Genomic DNA, 10,173 nt, shown 5'->3' with positions numbered 1-10,173 from the left:
CTGGAGAGTTTGCTGTCAAAGCCTTTTGGGTTTCTAGGTGGAGGTTCACAGGGCTTTCCTCCGCAATTGGGAGCCCTTTCCGATGGGCTCACCGAAGACTTCAGTTTGCTCATGTCCAGAAAAGTGAATTTTAATGAGGGTTCCCGTACCCCTGCTGAGGATCTGTCCATGCCCAAAGATCTGCGGTTTGGGCGTTTGCTCATCAGAAAATGTGACACTGAATTGCTGAACAAGTTTTGTGACTCGTTACACCCCACTTGAGTAGCAGCGCAGAGAGGATGCATCATCACCAGTAATCTTGTCAGAAATTGCTCCTGGTGCGTGCGGGCTGGAAGGGAGCAGAGGGTGGAGTTCAGCTTCTCAGCCTCCCTGAGCTGAGACTTGCCTGCTGCTTTCAAATTTCCCTTCTTCCCGTCCAGTGTGTGATGGAAGCTGGAGTCTGTCCTCTTTAAAACTCAGAAACAAAAACCCACTGAAGAATCAGCAACTTTTTTTTTCCTGCCTTTGTTGGTATTAAAATCATTTTGTATCCTGTTTTCACTGTCTTTACACCAATGGTTGAAAGCAGTGTTTGGTCTGTGACTTTGCAGGAGGTAAGTTCATTTGTGTTTGTACGTGTCAGCGGTGTTTGTCCCTTTTGGAAATGCAGTATCCTCCTTTTAAAAGCCTTCAGAGTTCACCAGCTGCCTTTTGTAACTGGAAGGAGGAATTTGGGAAAGGGGAGTCTCTTATTTTACTGATTGTAGAAACGGAGCGATGCCAAAGCGAAGGAAATCATTGTTACAGTCAGTGAATCGTTAGTGGTGCGTAGAGAAAAGGCAGGAAGCTGCCTGGTTACGCCCGGGACAGCCAGCAGGTCTGACGAGCTGGCTTATGGCAGGTTACAAAACGCTCTCTGTGATGCGAGTCCTGCTGTAACGAACCGTCTCCATCTGTTGAACTCTGTGCCGCTGCGAACAGTGTTTCCTAAAGCCCTGTAAATGCTTCAGAGCCGTTGAAACTAGTTTGCTACACAGGACGAGCGCTGTTTGCTGTATTTGTCTCCGCTGTGTAACGTTAGGTTTTATTTAGGCTTAAGCAGATTAAGAGTTTCCTCCTGAGGAAGGAGGCAGTTTTTCACTGCTAGATCTGGGGGGAGGAGCTGGAAAAGACAAACCATCTAATCGCGCACACTGCCCTGTGTGGAGGAAGAGTCAGTGTGGCTCTGTAAGAGACTTTCAGCTGGGAACTAAAAGTGTGGTGACCGAGATAAAACCACCTCTTAGCTATTGCCTGGACGCCCAAGGTAAGAGATCTTTAACTTACTCGCCACATGCCGTGTGCCTTCTGGTTTAAGAGGAGGATAGCGCATTTCCAGCCACGTAGCTTGTGCACCCACTCGTCTGCGAATGGAACGCGGGAACTTCCAACTTCACGTTGTGCGGCTTGCTTTGCGGACACTGAAGCTTTTGCAAAAGCGTAGCAAAACTGTAAAGCAAACTTCTTCCCGGGTGATCTGTGGAAATCTTAAGGGTTTGCAGATCTCCCCCTCTGAACGGCGTCCCTCTGAGAAGGTCCTGGTGCTGCAGCACCGGCACCAGTACCGTCCCGAGCTGGGCCCGGTGAACTCAAGTCGCTGTCTGACAACGGCTGGCTGGCCAAGCTGTGTCTATAAAAACGAACATTTCTAAGATGGTCTGAGCAAAATACAGAAATAAAGACACATCGGAGCCTTGTTACAATGATGATTATTGACTGCAGTTTGGCTTTACACTTTGAAGTGTGTATTGTCCTTACAGAAGAATTTTTCTTTGAAAACTTCGCAGTCCCTAACAGAATACAGTGCAGTTAAAAGAGGAAAGATCCCCAGAGTGATGGTCTTCTAGCAGTGGTTATTTTAACAGCGGTAAAACAAAAGTATTTTACTTACAGTGCCCGTAACAAGTTATTTTGAGAGTGATCTTTTGGAAAGGGAAGGAACTTGCTTTCCTGTACAGGGCAGTGAGTCGAGTTGCACAATAGGGTCACAGTAAGGAGAGAGTGTTTACCGAGCTTCTGCTTCCTGCCAGAGGGGAAGCTCCCGCCCCGAAGAGACCTGTTCCAGCATCCCCTCAGAGCTGCAGCTGCCCTCTTTTCTTTCAGACAGGCCTTGAAAGTCTCCTTCCAACAGAAATGAAAGTTGCAGTTTCACAGTGGTGAGTTTTGAAAGAGGAAAATACCTGAGCATAGCTGGAGAGTGGGAGGAAGCGGCGAGAGGTGAATGAGGTGCTTAGGCAAAGAAAGGATATTTACATTTTGCGGGAGAGCAGTCACTGAGAAACTCCTGGGACTTTTTTGCTGTCTTAAGTGCTGATATCGATTAGCTTCTCTTGTTTTTTCTTGGAGCACATAACTTACTTTCCAAGTGAGCACAGGTCCTTTCGGAAATCTCACCGTGTGGGTTATTTTTCCTCCACCTATGAGTTTCCGTATGAACTTGGTACTTCTCCATAGCGCACGATGCCCCTTGCAGTCTTTTGGTAAGAGGTGCACGGTCACTGTGTGACTGGAGGCCAGCATTGCTTTTTCTCGTCTTAAAATCTGTCTGAGGAGGGCACCTCTGTCCGTGCCACCTGGCTGTGTTCTTCTGGAGATGAAGGTGTGCATTTGATGTGGGCTCCTGGAAGTCCACTGACCCACAGGCACCTTTGGAATACGATTCTGTTTCTCAGCCCTAGAAGAACAGTCACAGACACTGCTTTTTAAAAACCGTGCATCACTCCTGTTCATCCTTCTTCTGTGCGCTTGCCTTCTCTGGTTACTGCCCTACGTAGCTCTGTCTGCCCGTGCACGCGGGTAGGGAGCGCAGGGCCAGCAGTCTCCAGGTTCTGTTCCGTGCTGCCGTGCTTTGCCCACTGCCGGAGTTCCAGGCCTGTGCTCAGGGAGCACGGTCCCCTCCCCAGCTGGCACTGCATTCTCAGCAGATGTCCTGTAAAACATGCACTGTTGTCACAAACGGTGACACGTGGTGATACAGAGCCGTAGGGAGTCCCCTGCTGAATGCTGTTCTTCACTGGTCCCACAGGGAGTGGCACAGGTCAGCTTTCTGCTTCTGCTTGGAAACGTTATTGAGTGTCCATTAACGGGGCCCTGTTCACTGCTGCGGGTGGGATTTTATCTGCCTAATTTCTTCTGATGATGAGCAAGCAGAAACCACGTGCTTTTGTGGAAAGGGCTGTGCGTGTTTTGACAGAGAAACCCTGCAGTCAGTGTGTCACTCCTGCGACACAGACACAGCCGCGGGGGCCCAGGTGGCGTCGCTGCATTCGCACTGCTGGCTTTGTTCACTGTTGTTTCCCGGAGCAGCGGTCCTGGCTCCGTGTGCACTCTCGCCTTCTCAGTGTTCTACGTGCACAGCAGACTCGCCTGTCGCTCTTTGATGTTGATGAGGATTAATGTCTCTTTCTGGTGTTCCTTTCTTTCTGCAGAGGGAGAACCGCAGGCTCCAAGAAGCAAGCATGAGGCTGGAGCAGGAGAATGACGACCTTGCCCATGAGCTTGTAACCAGCAAAATCGCCTTACGGAATGACCTGGACCAGGTAACGCTAACAGAGATGGTTCCAGCTCAGGCGTGGACCTGCTCTGTGCTCAGGTGAAGGCATGAGCACTTGCCATCGCTGACCGCACCTCCTCTGTCGTGGGTTGTTTAAGCCATAATGTTTAGGCAGAGAGCAAAGAGTGAACGTTTACTTGAGAAAGGTTTCACGTGCTCCTCAGAAGGCTCATTTCAGGGGAAGTTGCCTTGCGGAATGTCTGCCACCTTACGCTGTTTTTCACAGCAGTTTTAGCACAGCCAACAAGGTGCAGAGATAATGAAGTGGCACAGCACCAGAGCGAGCAGGCCTCCCAGGTGTGCTTTGATAACTGCTTTTGTTTCCTGTGAAGTCCGGAAGGTGGAGGGCAACAGCATTCAGAGCCCTTTATCTCAGAGATGACTGTCGGAGGACGGCTACGCATTGGACCCTCCTCTTCGGGAGTGTTTGATGTTGATAAATGCTGTAACAGCTGTTATTAAGGTACTGAGTGCAGGCAGCCCTGCTCCACCACACCTGTGATTAGTCCCTTGCTCCAGGAGGGCTGTAGTGCCCTTTGTAATGTTTAAATCTCTTCCTGCAAGGGCCTCCCAGTTTGATTTCCCGTAGTTATCTGGCTTTCTCTAAGCCCTGACTTGTAAACATCCGTGACCACAGTTATGCAATGGGTATTTCTCTTAGGCAGGTCCGTGACAGTCGGGCTCTGCTGATGTGGAGCCACATGATTCGAAAAATCTAGACTGTCCTGGTGAGCCAGCGCTCCGCATGATGGCGAGGGCTGAAGGCCAGCAGCAGTGCGTGAGGTGCCCGGTCTCCTCCAGAGCAGCTCTGTGTAAAGCAGCTTGGTGGCTGCTGCTACCCAGGCCTCTTCTTCCTCAAGTATCATGACGTGGCTGCCAAGCGCATACCTTTGCCCATCCCACCCTCGGCTCTCCTGTGTTTAGCCGTCTTTGTGTAGACAAGAGTGGCTCTGTGGCGTTGTCCCACGTCCCGCCTCAGTTCACTGGCCCTGAAAGAAGAGCTTTGTGCTGCATACTGTACCCCACTGCACCTGCTCGGAGAACCCAGCGTGAACACAGAGCAGGAGGAAAGATTTGTAGTTTCTTCTTAAACAGGTTTTTCATTAAAAATATCCCCGTCATCCCCGAGTTCTTTCGTGCCAATACGTCAGTCTTGTCAGTTTTTTGAATCGTTCTTCCAGTGCTTGTTTTCCTTTCTACCATACAGCCACACAGACACTAAGCAACACAGGGATGTCTTCAGTCGTGGCCCTGCTGCTCCTGCTACCCACAATCGCCACTAACACCCTCGTTAATAATTAACATTGGGGCAGATGGACAAGCTAATACCACCGGCAGTGGTAGAAAACCAAACCGCAGCTCAGGAGACAAGTTCTGTTGCTGTTACTTGTTGCTCATGGTGCCGTTTCCCCGCTGGTATTGTCACCGGTGTTCTCTGAGCACAGCCCTTGCCTGTTGTCGTTACTGAACAGGCGTGGTGGGATGCAGCTGGTATCTCCCGCTGGGGAGGTCACCAGAATATACCCAGACACTGAGAAATACCAGGTTTCCCCACTTACAAATGCAAAAATGGAATGAGCTACCTGAAGCGACGCAGGGCCTAAACCACTCTGCCCTCACTTACATTAATACTGTTCCCAACAAAAATATTCCTCACGTCATGGTTTGTGTGAGGTTCGGTTTAGGACACAGTATCTCTGCTTACTGGGCATAGGTTAACATCTGGCAAAAGGATCCTTTTGCACAGGTGCTGAAACGCAGTGGAATGACTGAGAAAACAGCTACTTGCAAAGGGAATTGTATATAATTTTATAGAAAAAATAGGGCAGGGAGAGGCAGCGCTGCAAGCTGGCTGGGCAGTGCTTCTGAGGTGTGTACACCTGCACATCCGTACTGGCGCAGGTCACGTCAGATTCACGCAGCACCGCTCATTCTAGGCTGAAGACAAAGCAGATGTGTTGAACAAGGAGCTCCTCCTGACCAAGCAGAAGCTCGTGGAGACTGAGGAGGAGAAGCGGAAGCAGGAGGAGGAGACTGCGCAGGTACGGCATTCTCCAGTTTTTCCCATTTGGCAGGAAAATGCCAGCAAAAGGGTATCCAGAAAAGCATAAATGTGTGCGGGAAGGATTTTATCTTCAAACTGCGATCGCAATTGCAAATTTACAGTGCCAGCTTAAATGTTTTCTTTAAAAGTATGTTTTCCAGTGTTTTCCTTCTCTGGAGCTCTGAATATCCAGTTTCCCACACTCTTCCTGGTACCATAACGGTATTTTTCACTGGTGGTGGGCAATCGCAGCCAAAGAGACGCGGTCAGACCTCGTATAATTTTCTAAACTAGGAGCTGGAGGAGGCAGTGCCTCGCAGGAGGCCATCCTGGGTTCAGCTGCCGGCTCACTGAAGTCGTGCCGTGAACGTTCCTGTCTGAAGCTAGAACCAGCAGCAGAGCGAGCTGAGGGCTGGGAGAGCTCTGCTGGCTAGGCCTGGCCTCGTACCCGTCTGCAAAACGTTCACTCTTAGTTTTTTAATGCCACACGTCTTCACGTGCAGAGTACTGACACATGCAGAAGGGTGTTTCAGAAGCGAGACGCTGGGTTTCATTCTTCCACTCGACGGCAGTGACTGCAGCAGTCGAACAGTCGGTGTTTGTGTCTCTGTGAACAGAGGTCGCGAGTTCTCCCTCTGCTGTAAACCAGGCAGTGGAGGCCGTTTCCTTACTGAAAGGGCTCTCGAAGTGTAGTGGTTCGGAAAGGGGGGGACCGAGTTGGTTTGTGTTCTGCAGATCGTGCCGTACCCCATTTAACGCAGAGGACGACCCCGCAGAATTCCCGAGAGGGACACGCTGCGTTACAGCGCAGGCTTTGTGTGTGTAACTGCACACGCGTGTTTGTGAACTGAGTAAGGCAGGTCCTCGCCGGGCACACCGGGACGGGGTGAGGAGAAGCCGTAGGACCGTTGCGGACACGACAAGACGTGGAGAGGACAATCCGGTGGCGCGTTTTGAGAGCTTCTGTCAGTGTGCTGTGTAACATCCCTCCTTCCGTTCCTAGCTGAAGGAAGTCTTCAGGAAGCAGCTAGAGAAGGCAGAATCGGAGATCAAGAAAACCACAGCCATTATTGCAGAGTATAAACAGGTACTGTTTATACTAGAGACGCTTCCTCCTGTTTCCTTTTTCAACCTGTGCCCAGAGCTGAATTTTCAGACTTGCAGATCTCAGCCTTTACATAAGATAGGCTGCATTTCAGGCTTTCGGAGAGCAAGCGTTGTACTTTGTCACGAATCTTTCTGCGGTTTTCCCGATAGTCTCATCATTTAGGGGATCAGGAATAACCTGTCTTTCAGCTGATCTCAGTGCTGCGGGGTGAACGCTGCTCTGCTCCGGGACGTAATGCAGTATGAACAGCATAAACCAGTTAACCCATAAAACGTTCCGGTCCCCGTGTTCAGGTTCTGTGTTGAATACTGCCGCTTTTTTCACTCTCATAGCAGCAGCAGAGGATTTGTTCTACTCATTTACCTGAGCAAGGCAGAATTTAAGAAAGGTTGGCCCTAACAGAAATCGCCGTTACAAAGCACAGGTTATGTTTCAGTGTAGTAAACCTCAGCTAAGAGACTGCTTTCTCTGCTCCAGATTTGCTCCCAGCTGAGTACCAGGCTAGAAAAACAACAAGCCGCCAGCAAAGATGAACTGGAAGTTGTGAAGGTGAGAATGATGCCTCTACATGCAGGATGTCTCTAACGCGGGTGTTGCTAAATGCCAGTGATACAGAAAAAAATGTTACTGGGGGTTAGTCTACCACCAGAGGTGTCCGCCCAGCCGCCCTGATGGCCCCACGCGCCCTTCCCGTGGGTGTGAACAGTGAAAGGGGTTATTCCGTTCATGGGTCTTTATTTTGTGTCAGACAGGGTGGCACTCTCAAAGTGAAGTGCATGCAGTCCTTGGCTTTTTCCTGTTGAAATGTATACTTCTAGCAAAAAAATGTAGAGACAGTCCTCACTTGGATGTTTTAATTAAATGGGGGGAAAAGGCTCTCTAGAGAATGTGCTGCTTCTCCAGTGCGCACAGTGGAGGGGTCGGACTAGGCTGAACTGAACCATGGTTATTGTTTGGGTTTCTGTAATTTAAGCAGAGCTGGTTTAAGTATTTGGCACAGTTGGGCCATGCCCAGAGTTTCCACGGCGGTTCATGTCCCTTCTCTAAACCCCCTTACCAGGAACACGTGCTCTAGCCGTAACCATTCCCCAGTCAGGTGACAATTCCATCCCTCGGCTTTGTCACTCCTGAGCAGGCAGAATTGCTTTCCCTCTGCTGTAGCTTCTAGTTGTTTCTTTAACAAACACTCGAGCTGAACCTGATTTCTTGCTTTTGGTGACTTTTTAATGTTACTGATTAAAAAACCGAAATTATTTTAAAAATTTAATCCCATGTTCCTATAATCTGCTGAAGGAGCTCAATATCCCATTTTAGTCTGTGCGAGCCAGGCCAGCTGAGCCACATCGCCGGCCACGACTGGTTCACCTCCCCAGGTAGCAGGAGAACCCGCCTGTTGTGTGTCAGGCATGTGGCAAAAAGGGTGATCCCGAACAAGAACCGAGAGGCCAGTCCTGGCCCTCGCGGTGAGCGCAGGCTGCTCGCTGCCTTCTGGAAACCTGGAAGAGCTGCCTGGCGCTCTTGAAAATATCACAATCTGTATTAATTTGGTCAAGTGCTTTTATGGAAGACAAAAAGTCCCTTGAGCGTAATTTACTCTGCTGAATTGTGCTGGCATAAATACTGCAAAATATTACAAAGCTTTGGTAGCAAGAGGGCTTGAGTCTTTCTAATCTAGGGACAAAGTTTGTGTCCTTAGAGCATGCTAAGTAGATTCTAGGAATTTTTATACTGGTTCCTACATCCTGGAGATTGTTCATGAACTTCTCAAATCCTTTCCATGAAAGCTGCAGTACTAGACGGCTCAAGATTACTGACTGAACCAGTCTAACATAAAACAGCTTTTGCAGGAATCACAGCAGCTCCCGTCCCATGGATTAAAAACGAGCTTTCTGGGTGTTGCAGGGTAAAGTGATGGCCTGCAAACACTGCAGTGAGATTTTCAGCAAGGAGGGGGCACTGAAGCTGCCTGCGGTAAGCATGGAGAATAAAGGCATAGAGACAGATGATGAGAAGGATGCGCTGAAGAAGCAGCTGAGAGAGATGGAGCTGGAACTCGCACAGACCAAACTGCAGCTTGTGGAAGCCAAGTGCAAAATTCAGGTATGTGGAATCCAAGTACACCAGGGCAGGCTCCTCACTGTGCTCAGTCCAGAATAATTCAGAATCCTGTAAAAAATTGTTCTAAAAAGGAGCATGTACCTGTGCTGCTGTACACCTGTGAATGTCCAGAACAATCTCCTGTCTTAAAAAACCAAAAAAAGACAAAGAAAAGAAAAGAGGTTTTTATTTGTACATTTAAATATCTCCTGCTGTTGCCACAGGGTCAGTCTGTCTTCTCTCCCCAGTGCCTGAGAGGTTGCGAGGAAAGTGCTGGATTGCAGGGACTGGGTTTGAGAATGCTTTTTTGTAAATTCATTGGGTTTGGGTCCGTTCTGACATTCTGCTTTCGTAGGAGCTGGAACACCAGAGAGGAGCCCTTATGAACGAAATCCAAGCTGCCAAAAACTCTTGGTTTAGCAAAACGCTGAACTCTATCAAAACGGCCGCGGGCACGCAGCCGCCGCAGCCGCCTCAGCCCTACCTGCCACCCCGCGAGGGCAGCACATAGTCCAGCCAGAGCCGCTGCAAGAGCACAAAGACCACCACCGCGGGAGCCCTGGAGGGGCCTGCCGGTGGCCTCTCCTCTGGGGGACAGGACAAAAGGCAGGGGCGCAGGCTTGAAGTGAAATTCTTTGGTGTTTTTCATCCATTCTGGTGTGACCCTTTCCAAATGGGGGAAAAGTAATTCCTGGTTTGTGTTGAATTCTTACTTCCCAAACTGCCTTGCTGAAAGCCACGTTCTGATACCTTCATACTTTTACACTTTATTTTATATGACTAGATGTTAAATAAATACTTCAAAACTAGGTCTTTAATACATGACTAATTATTCAAAATTATTTTTATCTTGCATAGAAGGTTTTTTCTTCTTCTGGAGGAAGAGAAAGAATGGGAAATACAAAGTCCTGAAGCGTAATCTCTCCGTAGAAAGCACAGTGTAGTAAGTACTAGTGTGTGTGTGCGGGTGTCGGGGACAACCGATGCCCCGGGGCCGCCTCAGAAATGTACCGCAGTGACTGCGTCCTGCAGAGAAGCACTTTTTGTAAAGCTTAGGCAATAGCAGAGGTAGTGCTGTGCTCTCGTGGCACAATCGTTTATGAGCTTCCCCAGTAATGACTTAGTTTTGAAGGGTTTCTCCTCAGAAATGCAAGTCGTGCCGTTCTTTGTAGCACTGTTGTTGAAAGGCTATTTGCAGCCGAACTGGAAGTCAACAAAGTTACCTAGTTCCCTTTTTTTATTTCATGTTTATACTAAAAATTCCAATAATAATTCCTTCCACTGGGATAAAGGGAAACCTCGCCAACCTTTGTTTGATGCTTTTGCTGAGAAGCAGAGTGAAGACCTTGCATG

General features: G+C 49.0%; 1 protein-coding gene across 2 annotated transcripts; it reads left to right on the top strand.

Moving 5' to 3' along the window:
* Positions 1-554: 554 nt before the first annotated feature.
* LOC104489631 (rab GTPase-activating protein 1-like) lies at positions 555-9,622 on the top strand. Of its 2 annotated transcripts, none has more exons than XM_010131810.1 (7): positions 555-593; positions 3,447-3,557; positions 5,509-5,613; positions 6,619-6,702; positions 7,201-7,272; positions 8,626-8,823; positions 9,176-9,622. In XM_010131810.1, exons 1-7 carry the CDS (start codon positions 555-557, stop codon positions 9,329-9,331), a joined length of 765 nt encoding a protein of 254 aa, XP_010130112.1. In that variant the 3' UTR covers positions 9,332-9,622. The 2 variants fall into 2 exon arrangements, with proteins under 2 accessions (XP_010130112.1, XP_010130113.1); XM_010131811.1 differs by lacking the exon at positions 555-593 and adding an exon at positions 1,184-1,285.
* Positions 9,623-10,173: the final 551 nt, after the last annotated feature.

Source organism: Buceros rhinoceros, unplaced genomic scaffold (assembly GCF_000710305.1).
Source record: "Buceros rhinoceros silvestris isolate BGI_N320 unplaced genomic scaffold, ASM71030v1 scaffold47442, whole genome shotgun sequence".
Classification (NCBI taxonomy): Eukaryota; Metazoa; Chordata; class Aves; order Bucerotiformes; family Bucerotidae; genus Buceros; species Buceros rhinoceros.
Note: the sequence above shows the minus strand (reverse complement) of the source record. Positions and strands in the feature narration are given on the sequence as shown.

What these genes read in the sequence shown, in the direction of transcription:
- LOC104489631 (XM_010131810.1), top strand. Translation starts at nt 555, where the DNA reads ATGGTTGAAAGCAGTGTTTGGTCTGTGACTTTGCAGGAG. An exon ending in TTATTGCAGAGTATAAACAG is followed by an intron (nt 6,703 to 7,200) that starts GTACTGTTTATA and finishes TCTCTGCTCCAG; the next exon opens with ATTTGCTCCCAGCTGAGTAC. An exon ending in ATGAACTGGAAGTTGTGAAG is followed by an intron (nt 7,273 to 8,625) that starts GTGAGAATGATG and finishes TGGGTGTTGCAG; the next exon opens with GGTAAAGTGATGGCCTGCAA.